This window comes from Schistocerca americana, chromosome 1 (assembly GCF_021461395.2).
Source record: "Schistocerca americana isolate TAMUIC-IGC-003095 chromosome 1, iqSchAmer2.1, whole genome shotgun sequence".
NCBI classification, from domain to species: Eukaryota; Metazoa; Arthropoda; class Insecta; order Orthoptera; family Acrididae; genus Schistocerca; species Schistocerca americana.
Window position 1 is genome coordinate 851,578,963 of NC_060119.1, and position 25,536 is coordinate 851,604,498.

Below are 25,536 nucleotides of genomic sequence, written 5' to 3' on the forward strand. Positions count from 1 at the left end.
ATGCCTTTGTCTTGTAGGATTCCACAGCCCCACCCTTCTGGCTATCCTCCTTAGATTGTTGACTTACGTCTGTGTGTTCTTCTGACACACTGTCACCATGTCATCTACAACAGCTAGACAGTATACTTAGGCCCTACTGTCCTTTTTATCTCCCACATGCATTTTTTATTCTCATTTTCTCGTTCATTGCTCTCCACTGTTTTATCACTTTGTCTAGAGCTACAGTGAAAAAAATTGGTGACACTTTGTGATGAAGCAAGCTGGGATATTTTTACTTCCCCTTTTATTTTGCATTCTGCCTCCTTAAATTTTTTTTTTTTTTTTTTTTTTTTTTTTTTTTTTTTTTTCATTTTTGAATTAAGTACCATTAACATACGTGAACAGAATTTGCATTTTCATAAAAGAGAAAATTGACCCTCAGTTTTGAAGTAAATAACATCAGATCTAATTTTGAGCCTAGTTTTATTTATGTAATCGATTTACTAATTTATTTTGACTATTACTAGTAAGTATCTTTTGTTATAGGGCAAAATCAGTAATTGTTTCATAAATGTAAACATAGGTTCCCACAGGTGTTGTCACAGTCAATAAAATTCTTCTGGGTTTGTGGCCGCATTGTCATCTATAAAATGTGCTCATTCAGCAGTTAGCAATACACCATGAGTAAGGTGCCTTGCAACGGTCACCGAAATGTCAGAATTTTACAGATGACAATGCGGCCTCAAACCCAGAAGAATTTTATTGACAATTGTTTCTTAACTTAAATACTAGTGTTGACATATAAACAAATATAAATTCTATAATAATTATAACCATTTAGAAGACAAAATACTAGTAATCTTAGAGTAACTATTTAGCTCTATTTGTAAACATGTTAGCAAAACCAGCCCCCAATTTTCAGTTTTTTTCAAAAGTATTGTTTGCATAATGATATTTGTTAATTTCATGATTTAAACACATAATTCGGTCTAACTCTGCAGTAGAAGAACCTGTTAAAAAGATGCAATTTTTCGATGTATTCTGTTAATTTAATGAGTTAAGTTTTAATTGTAATTTCTCTAAACTTAACTTTAAACAATGTGTAGTTTCAGTACCTATTATTGTGATGATATATAAGGGCCCGATTTTTGGTCATGAGACAGTCAGTCCATGGCTGAGTTTCAGACTTAACTGTGAAGTAAATGTTAGACAATTAGGCCATGTGTAAAAACAAAGACAGTATGTGTTCCATATGTACCTTTCTATTCTTCACGAACTGTGAATTTTGTGGTTCAATAGCAAACTATTGTAGCAGTATGTGGAGGTTTGCACGAAAATTATTAGTGAGGCTTATCGAAAGTTAAACAATAGTGCACTGGCTATATTAAACGTGTATATGGTGGGTGGGGGGCGAAAAGTGAAAGTAAACACACATGAAATGCAGTTGTGCATCTCTCAGTTACATCACTCAAAATAGTCAGTGTTTACTTTCAAACCCTATTTTTCAGCCAATGTACCAACGCAGTACATCGACACTAAGGACAATCGAACAAAGAGATAAATAAAGAAGGCGAACTGCTACTACTTCATCTCAGTATTTGACACTGGTCTTGTTCTCAAACTCTTCTGTCAGTGTTCCTCTGACTCTTGCCTTTCGCTTGGTTTGTGTCAGAATTTCCATTATTATGGCAGTGTGTACACAAGACAGGTTGTGGGGTTATGTGCAGTGGCAACGAGCAGTGTACCATGTGATGTTCCAGCCAGTAAAGTAGTTCTGCTGTGTCTGTCTGTAGTGTGTGCATCGGAATGTGTACAGAGCATTTAACATTCATTTTCATATTAGTTTGGGTATGGTGAGATTACTTGGGCACTAGTGTTCATTGTGGGTGGTAAAGCAAATATGATGAGCATTACATTGTGAAGCAACAGCAAGTGTTTTCAAAGCATATAAATTTTGGCAGGCAGAGTTAGAAGCAGTAGTAGTACCCAGGTATAGCACTCATGCCTTCATTGCTAATTACCAGGTTAGGTGACAGCTCTCTGCAGAACACATTATGCTGCCAGCTTCTTATGTGCAACCAGCTGTAGTTCTGGTGTAGTGCCATCAGTTTTTCTGTTGTTCAGAATTCTTCCCAAGAAAAAGCCTGTCAATGGAGTTATGTGCCTTTGTGAAGTCCATGGAGACCACTATCATTTTAAATATCTATTCTACACATCCCCTTCCCTTCATAAATATCTCTGACAGTCTCCAACTGTATTTTCTGTCTGTTCTAATCTCTTCAAGAGGAGTTCTGACAGCACCCTGCAACCAACCTCTAGCAGTGATATTCTTCTTTGATTGTTTGAATCCTCCTTGTCTCCCTCTTATCTACTGGCACAATGACGTTCTGCCATCCTTATGGTAACTTCTTTGTCCTCCAAATCTGCCAGATAACCTTAATCTTCCATCTCATGGCCTCCTAATTAACCATTTTGGCTGCGATCCCATCCGTTGGAAAGCAGTCAGTCAAGCTCGCTCACATTCACACTTCGAGATCATCTTAGAGTGGTTTGCAGTTCAGCAGTTTGTGAAACTGCAATGCAAATATCTTACAGTTCTCTTTGCATTAATGGTAAGTTTACCCCTCCTTATCTCTCGCACACAGTTCCCTGCTTTACCTGTTTGTTATTCCCGAAAAGTCTCTACTGTTGTTTCACCTAAGTTGTTCTCATTCTTGTCCAGTTCTTCTTCATCCTCTACCTTCTGGTCCTCCTTGCTGTTCTGGCCATTTGCATCCTTACTCCTAGGTAAATCATTCTTATGTGTCCTTGCTGGACCACATCTCTCCAGCAATTCTCTCACAATCCTTAAACCACCACCATCACCTGTTTTTCTTTTCTTCCTTTTCCTCTGGGTCAGCCTGCCCTATGTTGAGCTTCATGTCTTTTCTGTTCACTGTATCTTCATGTTTCTGGTTGCTCTAAAAATGTGTTTGTGGCTATCTACCTTGTCTGGAATCCAATGGTACTAGACTTCTGTAAGATATTGGTCTAATTATATTTTTGTGTTCTTCCTGACCTTGATGATCATGATTGTTTTTAGTGTTTATCAGATTGATTGCTACATGATCTATCTGGAATTTGGCAAGGCAACTGCATGGACTTACCTATGTCTGTCTTACTCAGTCCAGCCCTGAAGGGTTTCATCATCAACTGGTATTTGACATAGTTCGATATACCTTTCCCCATTTTGTTTGTCATGTGTCATTTCTACATCTACATCACCATGTTTGTTTGTTCCCTGTCAGTCTGGTTACTTACTTACTTACTTTTCCCTTATGTTAATTCCCCCTTCCAATCTGGGCATTATGAGTATCTTCACTTGTCTGTGTGGTACACTTTTCAGTGTGTCATGTAGTTCCTCCCCCAAACTGTCAATTACTTTGTTTTCTTTCCTGTTTCTGTCATTAATGGACATGTGACCATTTACTATTACATCTGCAACTGTTCACTCTGGTGCACCATTGTGAGAAATCGACAAGGGGGGGGGGGGGCAGAGAGAATTGGAATTCTGCACGATATTCTACAGCATTAAAAATAGTCATGTTAATTGGACTGTCGTGGAAGCTTAACAGTTATTATGTGGTCCTCGCAAAGAGCTGCAAGTTTGACTCAAGTGCTTCAAGATTTTTATTTTATAATCTTTATCAAAATGACTGATCAGTTAAGTGTAACTAATTTTTTTAAAAATTTCTATCCCTTGGTAACATCATTTCAAACTGCGTATTAACTGTTTCAGTTGCTCTCATTTTTTCTTCCTATAGTTCTTTTTCCACGGGGAATCTCTGTGCATGTGAATTTAATTATTGTTATTTATTAATTTTAATTTAATTTTGTCCTGTTTAGTGTCATATTTTCAACCATGTTATTGTATTCATTATTTTTATTCCTCATCTTGCTGGAATTTTGTTTCAGTTATAATCCCTTCTTTCATTTATATTTTTATATGGGTGATTTTGTGCACAGTGCAATAAGAATATACCTTTTAAATGTTGATATAAAGACTGTCATCAAAAAAAAAAAAAAAAAAAAAAAAAAAAATGTACATCTTGTAACTAAAAATACATTTCTGACAATACTGCACAGTCAATATAAATAAATTATTTAATATTTTGTTTTTTAACTGATGAATCTGCATTTCCACATTTTTAAATATAATGACAAATAAATAAAAATAATGAAATTCTCATGCACAAAGACTCCAAGTGAAAAAAGAATGATAGAAAAAAGAAACGAGAGCACATGAAACAGTCAATACACTGGTTAAAGTGACATGACACAGGAATAGAAATAAAGAAATTACATTTAAACAAGTTAATTGAATAAAAATAATGATCAAAGTGATTTTGATAAACATTGAAAAACAAAAAATTTGAAAAGATCTGGCAAAATTCGTCCCCACAACCTTCTGCATGCGAGGACTGCAAGAAAACCGTAACACTACAGCAACAGGCTAGTTAACGTGTACTGTTTTTAAAGCTGTAGAGCATCACGAGACATTCCGATACATTTTTTTGTCGATTACTTGCAAATGAGGGTCTACCAAAGTGAATGGCTGCAGGGTGTGATAGCTCTGACTTTAACCTGCATCATCGTATAAATGGTTTCAAAAAGTCGATCCCACCACTGAGGCCCACTCCTTGTCAGACTGTTAGCATTAATATCCTCTCTGACCAACTCTTAACTTCAGTTATGCCACCCTTGCATCTCTTGTCTACTACAAACCCCGTACCATAATACGAGGGCAGTTCAATAAGTAATGCAACATTTTTTTTCTGAAACACGGGTTGTTTTATTCAGCATTGAAATACACCAGGTTATTCCCCAATCTTTTAGCTACACAACACTATTTTTCAACGTAATCTTCATTCAATGCTACGGCCTTACGCCACCTTGAAATGAGGGCCTGTATGCCTGCACGGTACCATTCCACTGGTCGATGTCGGAGCCAACGTCGTACTGCATCAATAACTTCTTCATCATCCGCGTAGTGCCTCCCACGGATTGCGTCCTTCATTGGGCCAAACATATGGAAATCCGACGGTGCGAGATCGGGGCTGTAGGGTGCATGAGGAAGAACAGTCTACTGAAGTTTTGTGAGCTCCTCTCGGGTGCAAAGACTTGTGTGAGGCCTTGCGTTGTCATGAAGAAGGAGAAGTTCGTTCAGATTTTTGTGCCTACGAACACGCTGAAGTCGTTTCTTCAATTTCTGAAGAGTAGCACAATACACTTCAGAGTTGATCGTTTGACCATGGGGAAGGACATCGAACAGAGTAACCCCTTCAGCGTCCCAGAAGACTGTAACCATGACTTTACCGGCTGAGGGTATGGCTTTAACTTTTTATTGGTAGGGGAGTGGGTGTGGCGCCACTCCATTGATTGCCGTTTTGTTTCAGGTTCGAAGTGATGAACCCATGTTTCATCGCCTGTAACAATCTTTGACAAGAAATTGTCACCCTCAGCCACATGACGAGCAAGCAATTCCGCACAGATGGTTCTCCTTTGCTCTTTATGGTGTACGGTTAGACAACGAGGGACCCAGCGGGAACAAACCTTTGAATATCCCAACTGGTGAACAATTGTGACAGCACTACCAACAGAGATGTCAAGTTGAGCACTGAGTTGTTTGATGGTGATCCGTCGATCATCTCGAACGAGTGTGTTCGCACGCTCCGCCATTGCAGGAGTCACAGCTGTGCACGGCCGGCCCGCACGCGGGAGATCAGACAGTCTTGCTTGACCTTGCGGCGATGATGACACACGCTTTGCCCAACGACTCACCGTGCTTTTGTCCACTGCCAGATCACCGTAGACATTCTGCAAGCGCCTATGAATATCTGAGATGCCCTGGTTTTCCGCCAAAACAAACTCGATCACTGCCCGTTGTTTGCAACGCACATCCATTACAGACGCCATTTTAACAGCTCAGCACAGCGCTGCCACCTGTCGGAAGTCAATGAAACTATACGAGACGAAGCGGGAATGTTTGAAAATATTCCACAAGAAATTTCCGGTTTTTTCAACCAAAATTGGCCGAGAAAAAAAAATGTGTTGCATTACTTATTGAACTGCCCTCGTATGTAGGTGTGCTGCTTTCCTCGCAGCAGCATGAAGCCTTCTAACTCCACTGCATCTGTGTCACCCTATCTTGTTCCTCACATGGCTAGTATCCTGATGCTTCTTTCTAGTTGTTTGGTTCAAAGTTGTAATGAATCTCATTCTTGTTGCCCGAGTTCTGCTGAGGTCTTGATCTATTACCTGTTTGTACTTCTCTTTGTCATTGCCTGTACATTCTGAAAAGTCCTTTAAATTTTAATCTTTGTCGAGAATCTTGGGTGCTCCAACTCTTCTCTTAAAACACTTTTTTTCTGATCACCCTGAATCTGAATGCCTGCTTGTGTTGTTGACCTTGGTTGATGGAAGTTTGTCTCCCTGGGGTAATCTCAAGTTGATTGAGTAAACACTTTATGAGCTAAAAGGAACATCTGCTGGGACAACTTGAGTCCATCCTGTTAGGACTCAAGTTGTTAGCCACAGGAGACAAGTTCAGGTCCCCTGGCATGGGGAAACAGATGCCATTGGCAGCCCCTCCTAACATGGAGCACACCAATCGAGGTGGTGCAGTGATTAGCATACCGGACTCGCATTCAGGAGGACAACAGTTCAAACCTGTATCCGGCCATCCTGATTTAGGCTTTCCATGATTTCCCTAAATCACTTCAGGCAAATGCCAGGATGTTTCCTTTGAAAGGGCATGGCTGACCTCCTTCCCCATCCATACCTAATCTGATGGGACTGATGACCTCTCTCTTAGGTCCCCTCCCAAAAATCAACCAACCAGCCAGCCAAGCAACCATGGAGCACAAATGTTATGTGGTATGTTTCAGCAGCTCTTCCACTTTTTCTGCTATCAGGAACTCCAATTCCTCTAATTCCAAATTACTTCTCCAAATTTAATATTATTTACAATAAATATTTTATTTTGACAACTTCCATAAACAACTGTTCTGTAATTATTCACATTCAAAAAATGTTCTCATTACAAAACATACATCTGGACAGAGGCGGTTGGATAATGAATGTCCAATTACACAATGCAACAAACAACAATTCAAATCATATAAACCATATGTTATATAATTCATCCAAACAAATGCAGCTCCACTGACATCGCATTCCATATTTTTCATGGCTCAGGTACTTCACGATTTCAGCAGAGGAACTGATTTCCATGCCCTGTAAAAATAAAAATACATAAAAATGACATTCAGCACACTGTGTAACATTAAACATAATAATCAACCACAAAAAAATGTTTGAGTCAATGTGTGACAAAGTGCAACACGAAACTTCAAATAAGTGCGCGTGTCGCAATAAGACACCACCACCACCACCACCACCACCACTACTATTGTTGTTGTTGTTGTTGTTGTTGTTGTTGTTGGTGGTGGTGGTGGTGATAGTTTTCAATTTGAAGATTTGTTTGACGCAGCGCTCCATAACTACTGCAATCTACAGCCATTTCAACCTGCTTGCTGTTGTCAAGCTTTGGTCTCTCACAAAATTTTTCTCCCACAAACTTGCTTTCGTTACCAAACTGACCTTTTCTTGACGTTTCGGGATGTGTTCGAGCAACTAATCCATTTTTTTTTACTCAAATTGTGCCACAAATTTATTCTCTCCCAAATTCGTTTCAGTGCGTTTTCATTAGCTGTGGGATCTTCCACTCTGATCACCATCGTTTTCGTTCTTCTACAGCACCACATATCTGAAGCATCTATCCTCTTCTTGTCTAACCTGTTTAATGCATAAGTTTCACTCCACAAAAGGCTACACTGCACATCAAAATCTTCAGAAAGGATTTCCTAAATTTTAAATTTATGTTCAATTATAACGAATTTCTCTCATTCAGGAAAGCTTTCCTTGCTGTTGCCAGTCTGCCTTTTACATCATTCCTATTTAGGCTATTTCTCTTATTTTGTTGTTCAAACAATAAAACCAATACTACTATTAGATTCATTTCCTAATCTCATTCTCTCAACATCTCCTGATTTCATTACCTTTTTATTTTTACTTTTTTTATGTTCATCCTATAACTTCTTTTCAAAACACTATTCAATCCAATCCGTTCAACTGATTTTCTATGTCCTATACCGACTGACACACTTCAATATAATCACAAACTGAAAAGTTTTTATTTTCTCTCCCTTACCTTTAATTCTCTTTCCAAGTTTCTCCTTATTTCCTTTACTGCTTGCTCGATATACTGACAATAAAATCAGGGACAGGCTACAACCCTGTCTCAGTCACTTCTCAGTTACTGCTTCCCTTCCTTGTCCTACGACTGTTATAACTGCCGTCTTGTGTTGTAAATAACGTGTCTCTTGTCCTCCTCCTACTCTCCTCCTCCCCCCCCCCCCCTCCCCGCACTTTATCCCAGATACCTTTAGAATTTCGAAGAGTGCATTACACACAACACTGTCAAAAGATTTAGAGATATCAATGCTATAGATGTAGGTTTGCTTTTCTCCAACCCACCTTCCTTCAGTTCTCAGTAACCCAAACTGATCTTCCCCAAAGTTGACTTCTACTGGTCTTTCCATTCTTCTGTTAAATCTGTGGCAGTATTTTGCAGCCATGACAACCTGATGCTTAAGTAATAATGATACCTGCCAGTGACTGTCTTCCTTAGAATTGGAATTATCACACTGTTCTTGAAGTGTGATAAGTTAGCTTGGGATACCTTTGTTCAAGTGTCAACAAGCATTCTAGGAAATAAGAGGGCAGAAAACTATAAGGCTCTTGTGGGCAATCTTCTGCACTGCTACAGTAGATTGGGATGCAACCTGTCTTTAAAGTTACATTTCCTAAAGACCCACTTGGGACTTCTTTCCTGACAACTATGGTACTGTAACCAATGAGCATGGAGAACGCTCTGACCAGCAAATTTCAGACATGGAAATGAGACGCCAGTGAAAGTAGAGTGCATCAACTTTAGCCAATTACTGCTTATCAGGGAATCACTGGCAAAAAACTACAAATGCCATGCACAGTGACCTTCCTCTGAGGGATAATACTAAGGTAAATACATGCATAAACTTATACAGGCAATAACAAAGTTGCCAGAGCTTCAAAACGAGAGCTAATCTTGCACTTTCATTGACATTTTCATTATCATCACCCATGAAAACATAAAAATAGCCATTTTCAAGCCAGTTGCAGAAAAAAGTAAAATTTTGTTGGCTATGTAATTAGGGATCTGAAAATCTGAAAATTTGAAAAAATTCACTTTTTTTAATGATCAGATGTACAAACTTTGTGTGACTGGACAGGTCAGTGTTATGCAATGCTGAATCAGCACAGATCAGACATACGAAATGGAAACCAAGTGTATCTACACCTTACTGGCATTACTGAATGGAATGTCAGCATGTGAATGCATTCAAATGGGACAGAATGATTGGTCTCCAGGAGGTGGGTCTGTCATTCCATGACACTGTGGCTCAAAGGGTATGCTGCTTCTACAGTGAGGCACATGTGGAACCAGTGGAGAGAAGAGGGCCATACATAGCTCCAGCACAGTCTGTAATGCTGAATGTTTGTGTGTCATGTCCCTAATCAGTGGAATAAATTTCGCTGATCACATCTCTCGATCTGGATGTTTCACTTTCTCCGAACTGTAGTTAAATAGTGTTTATTAGATAATTTCACATTTTGAGGCTGAATTTGTGTTTATTGCAAAATATGAATTTTTCAGGTACCTACTAACAATATTTTTACTCAGCTTAAGGTTGAAAAAAATTTGTAATGATGGTGTGACAGAAGTTATGAGATATTCACGAGAAAGAAGAAGAACCCTCTATGCCCCAGAGAACGACTTGCAAATGCACAGACATATCAGTAGTTCTGACAAATCCAGTGAAGGTGGAATCTTGGGATTATACCCCAGAATAACATGACAAAAAGAGTTTTTAGACAGCATGATAGTGAGTGCCAGACAGATGGGACATTTCATTATCTACTCAAGCAACACTTCTTGAGCCACATAATCACTTGTACAGCACGATCATGACAATGAAGTTAGTGCCACAACTCATCAAGAATCCATTGGTTGGCAACATCAGTAATGAATGGTGACAATTAGCAAAAATATCCCAAGCAAGTGATGCTAGCTTAGTGTGACAATTAAGCTATCAACTTACCTATGACAGAAAAGAGAGGCATATATTAGCTTGCATGACTGGGAATCATTGACTTTCAATGCGTTGATTCCATTTTATTCCTATCTCAAAGTGCTAAAGATTCATAAAAGCATCCATCAACGAATAGTGTAAGATGAACAACACACACAATTGTCATCCATATTTCTAGATTTCTGGAAACATTTTACACAGTGCTCCAGTACAGGCTGTTAAAGAACGTACGAGCATATTGAGTAAGTTCACAGATATGCAAGTGGATCTGAGATTTCTTAAGTAACAGAAACCAGTATGTTGCCCTTAATGGCAAGTGTTCACCAGAGACACGGGTATGGTCAGGAGTATCCCACTGAAGTGTGATTGGACCGCTATTATTCTCTACATGCATAAATGATTTGTTGGACAGGGTGGGCAGCAGTCTGCTACCTGTTTGCTGATGATTCTGTGGTGTACAGTAAGGTGTCCACGATGAGTGACTGTAGAAAGATACAAGATGATCTAAACAAAATTTGTAATTGATGATGATTGTTCTAAATGTGAAAAAACGTAAGTTAATGTGGATGGGTAGGAAGAACAAACCTGTAATGTTCAGATACAGTAATAGTAGTGTCCTGCCTGACACAGTCAAGTTGTTTAAATATATGGATGTAACATTGCAAAGCAATACGAAATGGAACAAGCATGTGAGAAATGTGGTATGGAATGCGAATGGTCGACTTTGATTCATTGGGAGAATTTTGCAAAAGTGTTGTTCACATGTAAAGGAGACCGCATGTAGGACACTGGCGTGACCTATTCTTGGGTACTGCTTAAGAGTTTGGGATCCATAACAGGTCAGAAAGGAGGAAGACATCTAAATAATTCAGAGGCGGACTGCTAGATTTGTTACTGCAAGGTTCAAACAAAACATGCCACAGAGATGCTTCAGGGACTCAAATTGGAACCCCTGGAGGGAAGGTGGTGATCTTTTCCAGGGATACTATTGAGAAAATTTAGAGAGCCAGCATTTGAAGCTGACTGCCGAACAATTCTACTGCGAGTAACATACACTGCGCTTAAGGACCAAGAAAATAAGATATGAGGAATTAGGGCTCATACTGAGGTATACAGACAGTCATTTTTTCCTCATTCTATATGTGAGTGGAACAGGGAAGGGAATGACTAGTAGTGGTACATGGTACCCTCCGCTATGCACCATGTGGTGGCTTGTGGAGCATCTACGTAGATGTAGATATACAAATGACAACTAGAAAAACAGACAAGTTACAGTATCACTTGCTTTGAGCTGATAGAATTTGTTATGGAACATGTACATGGGTTAACAAAAGAAGACATTTTCCGTGTTTGAAAGACTGGAAGTGCATTAAAAGTGTATAGCTCTACGAAATTAAAATAGCTGTGTTTTAACAATTTAACTTCCAAACAATTATTTTCATCTGCCCACAGCTGATTTGTCAGACATACTATAACAGCTTGCCACATGAACACAACACAAAATCATCATTAATACACCTTTCTGCATAATTAATACTTCATGTCCAATATTACCACTGAGAAAATAATACTCCACAGAACATTAATGAGAGCATGTTGTCATAAATCAGTTACTGTAAGTAAAAGCTGCTAAGCTTTAAGAAATGCAGCAGTTAAGTGATTTTCAATTCATGTTCTTTTCATATTATTTCCCTCCTGTTTTGTAGTTATTGGTGGAGCTGTATTCTACATAGTACAGAACTAAATGTACTGTACTATGTTTTATGGGACAGATGAGCTCTTTGTTAGGAACCACTCAAGTTTTATGAGAACATCACTCTACAATATCTCTATTTTATCTCCTCACACTTACACTGATTAACAACATACAGACTAGGCAAGCAACAAAAGACAGTATACAAGTGTAATGGCATTTTGATAAATTCATGTACCAGAGAATGAAAAAAAGTGGGGGGCCTCCAGTCACAAATACTTACTTCAGACTGTCATTGTGCGTTTTGTACTCTAATATTGTGGTTGGAGGAAGATTCAACACCCTTTTTAAAGTATCTCTTATCCGACCTGTTGTAACTGCATCCGAAGCTGTTTTATTCCAAATGGAGATAATATCTTCCTGTAACATGAATAGAAAATTAGAACGATCAGGTAAATTTATATCACAGACAGTATAAGAATTTAAGTTGCTCAGACATTTAGGAATTTCACGTAAACAAATCTGCAAAACAGCGTTAATTGTAAACAGTGTACAGACCTTAAAGTTAAATGAAAAAATTATTACTATGACAAACTAATATAGCAGCTTTTGTAAAACAGCAGTCTACTGCTATTACACACTACAGTGTTTATATTTCAGGAAACTACTTTTGTTATATTATTGTTTACACAGTAATTTACGAGTGGTATCTGATTGGAATTAATACAGTTAGTGGAAACACATTAACAGAACTGTTACACAAACAAAGGAAGTGCATAGTTGTACCACAGCAATGCAAAAGACACTTTAATATGCAACTCATAGATCCTGAACTCACAACTATTTCGTAACCAACGGTTGCTTCATCAGGAAAGAGGGAAGGAGAGGGAAAGACGAAAGGATGTGGGTTTTAAGGGAGAGGGTAAGGAGTCATTCCAATCCCGGGAGCGGAAAGACTTACCTTAGTGGGAAAAAAGGAACACACACACACACACACACACACACACACACACACACACACACACACACATCCGCGAGTGTATAACTGTCCTTTTTTCCAGGTAAGTCTTTCCGCTCCCGGGATTGGAATGACTCCTTACCCTCTCCTTTAAAACTCGCATCCTTTCGTCTTTCCCTCTCCTTCCCTCTTTCCTGATGAAGCAACCGTTCGTTGCGAAAGCTTGAATTTTGTGTGTATGTTTGTGTATCTATCAACATGCCAGTGCTTTCGTTTGGTAAGTCACATCATCTTTGTTTTTAGATATATTTTTCCCACGTGGAATGTTTCCTTCTATTATATATAATAGAGGGAAACATCCCATGTGGGAAAAATACATATAAAAACAAAGATGATGTAACTTACCAAACGAAAGCGTTGGTGTGTTGATAGACACAATAAAAAACACACAAACACACACAAATTTCAAGCTTTCGCAACCGAAGGTTGCTTCATCAAGAAAGAAGGAAGGAAGGGGAGGGGAGGGAAACACGAAAGGATGTGGGTTTTAAGGCAGAGGGTAAGGAGTCATGCCAATCCTGGGAGCTGAAAGACTTATCTTAGGGGGGAAAAAGGTCAGGCGCGCACACACACACACACACACACACACACACACACACACACACACACACACACAGGCAGACATATGTAAATGCAAAGAGGTTGGGCAGAGATGTCAGTTGAGGCAGAAGTACAGAGGCAAAGATGTTGAATGACAGGTAAGGTACGAGCAGCAGCAACTTGAAATTAGTGGAGGTTAAGGCCTGGTGGGTAACGGGAAGAGAGAATAAATTGAAGGGCAAGTTCCCATCACCGGAGTTCTGATAGGTTGGTGTCAGTGGGAAGTATTCAGATAACCTGGACGGTGTAACACTGTGCCAAGATGTGCTGGCCGTAAATCATGTGGGTGCTTTCACACGTGGCTCTGCCTTTGATCATGTGAAAGCACCCACGTGATTTACCAACTGACCTGCCTACACTGTGAAGCTTTCTATGTGGGAATGACCGACAAGAAACTGTCCATTCGCATGAATGGACACAGGCAGACAGTGTTTGTTGGTAATGAGGATCACCCTGTGGCTAAACATGCCTTGGTGCACAGCCAGCACATCTTGGCACAGTGTTACATTGTCCAGGTTATCTGGATACTTCCCACTAACACCAACCTGTCAGAACTCCGGAGATGGGAACTTGCCCTTCAGTTAATCCTCTCTTCCCGTTACCCTCCAGGCCTCAACCTCCGCTAATTTCAAGTTGCCGCCGCTTATACCTTACCTGTCCTTCAACAACATCTTTGCCTCTGTACTTCCGCCTTGACTGACATCTCTGCCCAAACTCTTTGTCTTTGCAAATGTCTGCTTGTGTCTGTATATGTGCGGATGGATCTCTCTCTCTCTCTCTCTCTCTCTCTCTCTCTTTCTCTCTCTCTCTCTCCCTCTGTGTGTGTGAGTGTGTGTGTGTGTGTATCAACATGCCAACACTTTCATTTGGTAAGTTACATCATCTTTGTTTTTTGTTATGTGGACATGTGTCCGGAAACGCTTACTTTCCATGTTAGAGCTCATTTTATTACTTCTCTTCAAATCACATTAATCATGGAATAGAAACACACAGCAACAGAATGTACCAGGATGACTTCAAACACTGTTACAGGAAATGTTCAAAATGTCCTCTGTTAGCGAGGATACATGCATCCACCCTCCGTCGCATGGAATCCCTGACACGCTGATGCAGCCCTGGAGAATGGCGTATTGTAGCACAGCCGTCCACAATATGAGCACGAAGAGTCTCTACATTTGGTACCGGGGTTGCGTAGACAAGAGCTTTCAAATGCCCCCATAAATGAAAGTCAAGAGGGTTGAGGTCAGGAGAGCATGGAGGCCATGGAATTGGTCCACCTCTACCAATCCATCGGTCACCGAATCTGTTGTTGAGAAGCGTATAAACAATTCGACTGAAATTTGCAGGAGCTCCATCGTGCATGAACCACATGTTGCGTCGTACTTGTAAAGGCACGTGTTCTAGCAGCACAGTGGAGTATTCCGTATGAAATCATGATAACACGCTCCATTGAGCGTAGGTGGAAGAACATGGGGCCCAATCAAGACATCACCAACAATGCCTGCCCAAACGTTCCCAGAAAATCTGTTGTTGACGTGATTGCACAATTGCGTGCGGATTCTCGTCAGCCCACACATGTTGATTGTGAAAATTTACAATTTGATCAGGTTGGAATGAAGCCTCAACCATAAAGAGAACATTTGCACTGAAATGAGGATTGACACATTGTTGGATGAACCATTCGCGTAAGTGTACCCGTGGAGGCCAACCAGTTGCTGATAGTGCCTGCACTCACTGTACATGGTACGGAAACAACTGGTTCTCCCGTAGCACTCTCCATACAGTGACATGGTCAACGTTACCTTGTACAGCAGCAACTTCTCTCACACTGACATTAGGGTTATCATTAACTGCACGAAGAATTGCCTCGTCCATTGCAGGTGTCCTCGTCATTATAGGTCTTCCCCAGTTGCGAGTCATAGGCTGGAAGGTTCCGTGCTCCCTAAGACGCCGATCAATTGCTTCGAACATCTTCCTGTCGGGACACCTTCGTTCTGGAAAACTGTCTCGATACAAACGTACCGCGCCACGGCTATTGCCCCGTGCTAATCCATACATCAAATGGGCATCTGCCAACTCTGCATTTGTAAACATTGCACTGACTGCAAAACCACGTTCGTGATGAACACTAACCTGTTGATGCTACGTACTGATGTGCTTGATGCTAGTACTGTAGAGCAATGAGTCTCATGTCAACATAAGCACCGAAGTCAACATTACCTTCCTTCAATTTGAATCGAGGAAGTACAGTACATACTGACGAAACTAAAATGAGCTCTAACATGGAAATTAAGCGTTTCCAGACATGTCCACATAACATCTTTTCTTTATTTGTGTGTGAGGAATGTTTCCTGAAAGTTAGAGAGAGAGAGAGAGAGAGAGAGAGAGAGAGAGAGAGAGAGAGAGAGAGAGAGAGACTCCTGCCACACTGAGATAAGGGCCATACATTCTGGCTTGGATTTGGATAAGGCTACTGCTAGCTGTTTCTTACTTGGTCAGGATATCACTACTCCTAGAAATTTAAACTGATTTTCAGAGGTCAACTGTCTGTCTTCAGAATCTCTGGCCTAGTCTGCATCACAGCAATCTAACATGTGGCAGTCATCTGCTTTAGAAAACGAAAGCTTCATATTCCTTGTACCTTTTAGATGTATAGAAGTTATTTTGACTGCTTGCTACTGCAGTCCCTGCAATCTTTATAAGATTTCGAAGTGGTGCAAAGATGGCCAACCTGCTTTAAATGTGCAGAATTGGGCAACTTGCTTTAAATGTTGAAAAATGTCATGCTGTTCATTCTCATTATGCACCCATACCACTGGAGCCTGAACTACTTAATGACACTGGTAATAGGAGCCTCAATACCAGCTGCTTTTCTGTTCACCTCATTCCTGATTTTGTCCTTTCTAGTTGTTTGGTTCAAAGTTGTAATGAATCTCATTCTTGTTGCCTGAGTTCTGCTGAGGTCTTTGTTTACTAGGGTACTTGTTTCTACACCATATGTTAGGATTGGTAGGAAACCAGTGTTGTACATGGTCACTTTTGCTTTTTGTGGCATTTAAAAAATGTAAAATTCTGAATTTCACAAAGTGCAAAAATGTAGAATCTTATTACAACAATATCGACAGGTCACAATTGTAATCCGTCAACTACTTAAAATACCTCTGTGTTACAATTTGTTTGGACATGAAATTGAATGATCATATAGGTTCATTTGTGGATGAAGCATGTGGCAGAACAATGGGAAAAACTGTCTAAAAAGGAGATTATACAGCTGTGTGCCCAACCTAGAATGTTGCTCTAGTGTGTGGGACTCTCACCAAATAGGTCTAATAGGGGAAGCTGAATATATAGAAAGAAGGGCAGCACAAATAGTAACTGATCTGTTTGATCCATGAGATGGTATCACAGAAATACTGAAAAACTTGAAGTGGCAGACGTCTGAAGACAGATGCCGAGTATCTCACACACGCCTACAAATTACAAAATTTCAAGCATCAACACTGAGTGAAGAATCTAGGAACACACCACAGCCTCCTACATTTTTCTCCATTAGGTAGCACAAAATGTAGGCTGCCTGCAATAGCAGCCCAAACATTGGTATTTTTTTTATTGCATACGATGCAGACAAACACCCACAAAGACTTCAATGAAAATGATTAGACTAATTACCAACATGAACAGAGGCATTTAAGTAGTAATTCTTCCACTCCATTCACAAACAGATTGAGAAGAAATCAATACCTGGTACAATGAATGCCGTGCACTTTAATGAGGTTTGCAGAGTATGGAGATGTAGAGTTTCGATTAATGGCTGCTTGAAATTCTAACAGTATCATAAAAAGGCAGGCGCGCACACACACACACACACACACACACACACACACACACACACACACACAAAACCCACTGCCTGCCAAGACTAAACTGCCATGAAATTCTATATTTTGTATGTGCACTATGTTTATGACTACACATGTACACACTCTTTCTCACTGTGTGATCATGAGACACTAATCAATGTTCCTCCAACAGATAATTCCCACACAATAACTTAGGTTGTTGTTAGCTTAGGCACGCAGTTAAGTTTAATTAACTACACAAGTAGCAGCACTAGTTTCATTCTGGTTATAATTTAGTTTCTCATGGCATATATTGAAATATCTGATGCTAAGCCTTTGGTAAAGCAGAAATTCACATTACTATCAGCTCCGAACTTATAGAATGGTCCTATTTCCTCCAAAGAAGCACCATTCCCTCACTCTTGAAATTACATTTTTCTTTAGAAATGGGATTTAGAGGTGTTAAAATTTCAGTTATTAAAGAAGATTTTTGTATTATTATTATTAAAATTATTATTAATAATAATAAACTTAATCTCTGCTGCACTCTTATCAGAGGTGACAGTTCCTGCTGAAAAGTGTTTACATTATGTCAGTTTGCCTCATTTATCATTAATGTTACTGTCAGGGCTAAAAAGAATAGTAATTTCAATAAAACTAAAAGTAACACAGTACCTGAAACCTAATGGAAACCACAGCACCACATATTTCTTCTCCAACCATAAACTGCTCTCCCAACATGGCAAGTACTAAGTTCTCCCAACAACGTGAAACAATTCCTTTCCTCAGTCTGACAACCCACTTTCCACCATTTCGATTTGCTTCATCCTGCGGAAGAGTGGTCTCATCGTAATATTTCACAGGATGCCAATAGCAAATAGTTAGTGCCTAACAAAATTATATTCCTCGATAGCAGTTTCTTAGAATAATACAATAATATCTATGCTGCACATAGAAGCAAAAGCCTTATTAAAATTATATGAGGCATATCCAGAACATAAGACTCTTTTGGGAAAAACTCATAAAGTCCTTTTTTCAACCAAAATTTATATTTACAAGAAATAAAATTTCTTAAACTATTTTTCTACATGGTGGCCATAATTGTTCCGACATCTATCATAGCAACAAACAGACTTTTCAATGCCCTCTTCATAGAAAGATGTTACCAGTGGAGGCAGCCACTGCTGAACACCATTTTTTTGCATTGTCATTGCTGTAAAAGTGTCTTCCTTCAAAATCACATTTTGAGATCAAGAACAAGCAGTAATCAGAAGGTGCGTGGTATCATTTTATGAAGAGAGCATAGAAAAGTTTGTTTCCCACTAAGACAAATGTCTTAACAACGGTGGCAACTATGTAGAAAGACAGTTTAAGAAAAGCTCTTTCTTGTAAAAATCGTGGTTTGAAAAGCAATATTTTCTTTCCAGAAATGCCTTGTAAATCAAACATATAATTCATGAAAAAAATTTAAGTAATGAAATGTGGTAGGTTTCAGCAAGGAGTACGCCATTTCACAAAACTGAACACAAAAGAACTTTCGAAAATACTTTCAGTTTTATGTAACCTTCAACATCATTTCAACTATAAGTATAGTTAATAATTTAGGAGTGCAGGTAACAACTTACCAAACAGTAGGAGCATTGAGCCACTAACACACATGCAAGAAATAATGAGAACACCACTAGATTTTTGTATGACTACAACTCCATGCGCCTGTTATTTGATGAGTTGTTAGCTTCACTTCTAAATTACACTGTTCAGTCATCTTAATGTGAATATCACCTATGTTCGGCATCAAAGTGCAATAACCACTCTCAGATGACAGGTGACAGCACCAGCAGTGGAGGGTGTATAAAGCATGTTGAGGGGCATGGAAAACAGTGCACTCATTGTCGTAATGTGGAAATGGAGCAATTTATCTGATGTCCTAAAGAGCATGATCATTGGCTTTCGGGCAAGGGTGGAACCATTTCTAAAATGGTTAAGTTTGTAGCTATTTGTGTGGTACCATGGTTAAAGTATACCACGCATGGCAAAATGGCACTATCCGAAACTGGAGCGAGGCAACTGTAGTTCATTATGAGCCATAGATGACAGGGCTGAACAACAGTTGCGGAAATACGTATCGGCGACTATAAGTGCAACAGTTGAGAAACTGATTGCCCACATGAACTAAGGGGTACCAACAGTGTGGCCTTATTGACAGTATTGCGAACATTGCTGCGCATAAGCCTCAGCAGCAGGTGCCCAATTCAAGCACCCACACTGACTGCTATTCATCAGTGACAAAGGCTGCAGTTTGTACACCAGTATCTCAACTATACATCCACTCAGTGGCAACAGATGGTCTTTTCAGATGAATCATGTTTCATGCTCCATCGCATGGATGGTTGTTGGCATGCACAGCGTGAAATGCCTGGAAGCAAACACCCTGCAACAGCCATAGAAAGGATCCTGGCCAGAGGGCATTCCCTGGGCGACGGAACAATACAAGTATGCTGCTTTCCTTGGGGAATGTGTCCACCACTACAGTTTGTTTTTCCCAGGCACAATGTCATAACCAAGCAGGGCAATGCAATGTCACACACAGCTTGCAGTGTATGTGCATCAATTGAAAAGCACCAGTATGAGTTTACTGTACTTTTCTAGCCCCCAAACTCCCTGGATTTAAACCCCACCAAGTATCTGTGGGACCGCCTTGATCAGGCCGTTTGGGCCATGGATCTTCAACTGAGAAACCGAGCCTAGCTGGCCACAGCAATGGCATCAGCATGGCACCCCATCCCTGTCGGTACCTTCCAGAACCTCATCGAATATCTCCCTGCATGTCTCGCAGGAGTCCGCACTGTAAAAGGTAAATATTCAGGTTTTTGATAGATAGTTACATTAATGTGACTTTACAGTGTATTTACATTCTGCCAGAACTTTCCATGTCTTCTTTGTGATTATACTTACAATTACATTATCCTGAGAATATATGTTTTAACCTAAAATTTGTCTGTATCATAGACACCCAAGAAGATTCACATGAAATATTAAGAGACTATGTTACCCCAAGCTTTGGGATTGACTAGGGGATTTCAAAGGGAAAGGAATTACTAAGCAATAGGATAAAATCAGGAACATAGTTATGAACACTGAGTGACAACATATCTTTCTATATGTTAGAAAAAAAATTGAAATAAGATGGCTTTGTGACACACGCAAGTTGGTTTTGCAGTGGTCTCAGGACATTCAATGGTGTGATTATAATTTTTCACCTTGTATTTGAATTTGCACATCAGGTACCTCATCCAGACCTTAACTTAACTTTGCACTCACTATTCCTTTGCCGAAGTAAACCATACTGCAGAATATCCATCGAGTAATGAACTATTACAGAAAGTGGCACAAAACTCAGACAAGGTCATATATAAACATAAATGTTGTTGTCTACAAAGTATCTGCACAAAAAAACTTACTTTTTACTATTTGTCATGCACTTATGATGCAATGAGTAGTAAGTATATGGAATAAAAATTGTTAGCAGAAGATAACCGTCCATACTTCATTCAGGAATATAAAGTCTTGCAAACACTGTATCCTAGAATAAGATAACCTGTTGTAAAACAGGCTACAAACTATAATTCTATGGATGACACTAAATTTCACACCACTCCATTCATAACACATTCTTACAAATGAAGCTTCAAAGCAGATGACAATATTTGCAGACACATGCCACAACATCCAAATCTGATCAACAGATTTGACAGATATGGTCATTAACTCCAGTTGATTTTCTGGCAACCAAATTTACTAGGATATATTCTGACTGATTGATACATATTTATAAACTCCCAAGAACACTGTGAGGAAGTTTTACAATACGTAAATTTGCAGTGCTGTCTAATATATTCAGTAAAGCATCACTGCATGGAGTTTCTTCTGTGAAAGTGGAGTACATTATTGGTCTTTGACATGTGTAGACAAGCAAATAAAATAAAGAAGGTGCAACTATTGGTTACTGGAAAGATTATAAAAGGGACAAAGCAGCAGTAAATAAATTACAGGGTGTCTGGAATATCTGCAGTCGGGGAGAGGGAGAGAGTCTTGACTCTCAATTTCTCCATAAGCAAACAGCTGACGAAAGTGATTATTGTTAATATATGGATCAACTTTTGATTAAAATATAAGTGAGCATTAAGTACTGAGACAAAATTATGTGAAGATAATGACTGGTATGGCGGCTGTGCATTGGCGAGGGAGGTGTAACAATAAAGAGAGATCGTCTCTGGATGAAAGTTACTGTTGTGGAGAAAAATCAACTGACACCATTAAAAGCTTGCTCATACCATTCTGCTACATGCCAAAATTCCTTCATGAACTTTACTACGAGTTGAGCTTAGGTATCGATACGTGACTGCTATGCACTGGTGCGTTGTGAACTGCACAAATTCACTTCCACTGTGTACTATGCCTTTTTCACATGTCAGATAAAAACATCCTTGATGCTTCAAATAAAAAAAAAAACTTAACAGCTGTTTAAGTTTTAATACTGACTGCAGTTCCATGTGGTACATTATGTTCAATGAAAGAGAGAGATTATGAGTAGCAGATTATAAACTTTCCTCTGACATGAATTTTCTGAAGCTATGCACTGATATCAAAACTGAGCAGTAGAAGTATGCACAGCACAAACTCAGAAAAATGGCTAAAACAGGGACCATAATCTGCCGGCTTCCTCGCCAAATGTTTTTCTGGCTAGCACAGATATGGGGTACAAACATATCTTTTATTCCAATCTGATTTCTGGCTGTTTCCACATGGAATGATTGTCAATCCTAAGGATTGGAGATGACATCTTTCACCTTACCTCCTCATTTTTCCGTCTATCTCATCTCCAGAAGAAACCTCTGGTTCCAAAAGGTTGAGGTAATATTACAATCAATGTTTCTGCTGACCTGGTCATCATTCAACATTTGGCGTGTATGGCCAGTTAAGAAACTGAAATAAATAAGAACAAAGTGGATATCTTTTGGCTGTGCAATACTAAATTGAATAGCAAGTGAAAATTCACCAGAGGAATGTGTTACTTAAATATTCCAGAAGAGTGTGATCAAAAGTCCGAAATATTATTTCTAATAGTTGAGTTCGAATTTTATAACAGCCAGACAGAGTAACACAAAAACAGGATGATCATTATCTTGCAGCCATAGAGTAAAAGAATGAGAATACAATGGAATTATATATGCAAACAGGAGGGAATTGGAGGGCACACACATTATTAATACAACTGCCAGACAAAACAACACAAGGACTTAAAACATTTAATGGAAAAAGAGCTAAAAAGTATAAAGCAAAAATTATATAATAAAGATTTACAAATGGGGAGGTCAGCTACAAAGCAACTTAACAAAGATATCATTTAAAAGTGTGTACATAGGGGGTGGGGGGAGGGAACATATTTATCAAAATAGGCTTATTTTACATGGAAAAAAGTATGTGGCAGCTGCAAAGATATGGACTAATCGAAACATTTACAACATAACAAAAAACAAATTTCAGTGCTTCCTTCAGTCCTTATTTGTAGTAAATGCCACAATTAAAACACCTTTGAGAGTCAGTCAAAGGATCATCAAGTCAATCATTTGCTGATATTCAGAAAAGAATTTTACATTTGTTGCATAAAGGTGGTCACCAAAGAAATGTTTAAGAGTGAAATGTTACAGACATCACAAAGACTTATCCTTAAAATTATGATTGTGGATGTTCTACAATGAGACAAGGAAGATATTAATTCCTAACACATACATCTTATATAATGTTCATGGTTTTTAAAATTTTTGGCCAATGTAAAGCATACCAACAGCTGTCCTTTCTATTCACTATTCTTGAACTGAAGAATCTTCCCTTTATAACACATCAAACAAAGCCTTGGGAATTTGGATGTAGATATATACTCACAAAGGATGTGGATAAAAAAAGAACATTTCCAGTTGGTCCATACTTTTATTTTTCACTGATCATCATGACAGTGTCACTATTTCAAACAAAGCCTTAATGAATAAGGCTAGAAACACATCAAAACCAAAAAGACAAAATGGGTAAAGGTTCTTTTAAAAATAATTGTAGTTCAATAACTGTTAGAGCTTAAGTATTAGATAAGAATCCAAGGGAATTTTTTTTAAAAAATAGAAAGCTTTACAAATACTGAATTTCCAAAACTAGAAATAAATCATAAATATTTTTTCAAGATACGATGAATCTACATACATTTTTAAATTGAAAATCAATTGTAATCCAAGCACCGTAAGAAGGCCAGTAACACGTTTGAAGATAAATGTAACAGCGGCACTGTTCCACAAGAAAAGATTTAAAATAGCTTTTCTTTATATAATGCTTAATGATTATGTAAAAGTCAGGGAAAAAATTGAGTTTCAGTTTAAAGGAGTACGACAAACAAGAAAAGACATAGGTAATTATAATAAGAAACATTAACAGAAAAATTAATTAAAACTCACCAGGAAATTGAAATATATATGCAGGAAGCCATTTGTACAAATATAAGATAATGTTTTCCTACAAAGAAAATCACACAATGACAGGAAGGAAACATGATGCTAAACTACTTCAACCAGCACTTCCAGCTATGCTACTAGTCTAGTGTAAAGGATGTAATATTGTTACAGCTACTTTGAATAGATATATTCAGGATACTTTTCAGCCTACAACTCCACAGCTGGTCTTAAGTACAGCAATATTTGTCATAAACGAAAAGCATGTCCACTTTTTCGTACACATTGTGAATGTCCGGGTGGCTCCATGAGCAAATTTTTTATCTATACAGTGGCAAAGCAAAGACCATTGGGCTTAAAACATCCAAGTGATCCCACAAACCCTATCATAGTTGTGTATTTGCTTATATTTTGTAGACTAGGGCAAATTTTTGTGGTATCACTTCTCCTGACAGTACTGTCACCTACTTCCACAAATGCTATGTTGCTGAAGTTATCTTTGAAGGCTCTTTATAATGCCAGAGAAAAAGTATGTAGTTCTATTATAAAGTCAGTGTCACAATTCAGCATCTATAAACTTTAAACATTATTTACAATCATAAGCAAAACCACCACATTGTTTATTATAGCTAAGCAAAATCTATACCTTAAAATATTTACGTGTTCTTGACATACGTGAGGTGGTCTGTCTTAGTGGCCTCACCATGTTTCCATATAGTGCGTACCTATTTTCTGAAGATTTCAAATATTTTACATCACTCAACATTGCAAAAAACTAGGTTGATAATTTCTACAGAACTGTGTTATTGTTTCTTCTTTCTTCCATTATCACACACAATGTCGAACTGCCTCTCTGGAGATTTTATCTTTCCTAAAGATAAAGTGATTTGGCATCCTCAATTTTTTTTATTTATTTATTTTTTATTATTACTGTCACAACAACGTTTTGATAGTTCTCACTTTTATCTGTCCCTGCTGTTATATGTTTTGTTGGGATGATAATCTTTAGCCTTGTAGGTTCTGCATAGCCACTTCCCCCAATGATTTTAGAAATTCAACAATAATTTTATCTATCCTTTCTGCCTTGCTAGACAACAAGTTCCCCACAGCTCTACCAAACCCCTGACTCTTAATAATGGGTGCCATATGTTTTTAAAATTGACATCCATTTCTCCTTACCTACAGTCTTCTTACTCATACAGCATAACAAGGTAATCCCTCAATTTATCCACTCTCATCTGCATTTAACTTTACAGTTCCTTTTACATTTTTGAGGATAAGCCTTTGATTTGTAATTCTGTGGAAGTTGTTTTGACTTTTGTGTGTGTGCTGAATTATCCTGATGACATTTGTGTTTTAATTGTTTATTTTTTTTTTGCAGCTGTTTCACTTTAGTTTCCTTGAACTTCCTTATGATTTCATTTCCAAATGACAAAGCTGAAAACCTTCCTTCTCCTGAACATTATTTCATTTTCTTCTTTCATTCATCAAATAAAGTATTCCTTCTGTTACCCTCAATTTCAACACAATTACCATTCTCTTAACTATATTTGTCAGTTCAACTCCTGTCACCCCTTTTACAAATGGATTTTCTTCTCAACAGCACTATCTACAGTGGTATTATTATTGCATTACAAATAGCTTCAGTATCTTTCAACACGCTTCGTTCCTCAATACT

The 25,536-nt window shown here is 38.5% G+C and overlaps 1 protein-coding gene across 2 annotated transcripts in view; it reads right to left on the reverse strand.

Moving 5' to 3' along the window:
• Window positions 1-6,975: 6,975 nt before the first annotated feature.
• Window positions 6,976-25,536, reverse strand: part of LOC124613391 (eukaryotic translation initiation factor 4E type 2-like) — a 51,242-nt gene continuing 32,681 nt past the window's right edge. For both annotated transcript variants that reach the window (XM_047142105.1, XM_047142097.1), the window contains exons 4-6: window positions 18,037-18,189; window positions 12,188-12,324; window positions 6,976-7,254 (exon numbers count right to left, since the gene is read on the reverse strand). In XM_047142105.1, the coding sequence (XP_046998061.1) occupies window positions 7,221-7,254; window positions 12,188-12,324; window positions 18,037-18,189 (324 nt within the window). In that variant the 3' untranslated portion in view covers window positions 6,976-7,220. The remainder of the gene's footprint in view (window positions 7,255-12,187; window positions 12,325-18,036; window positions 18,190-25,536) is intronic.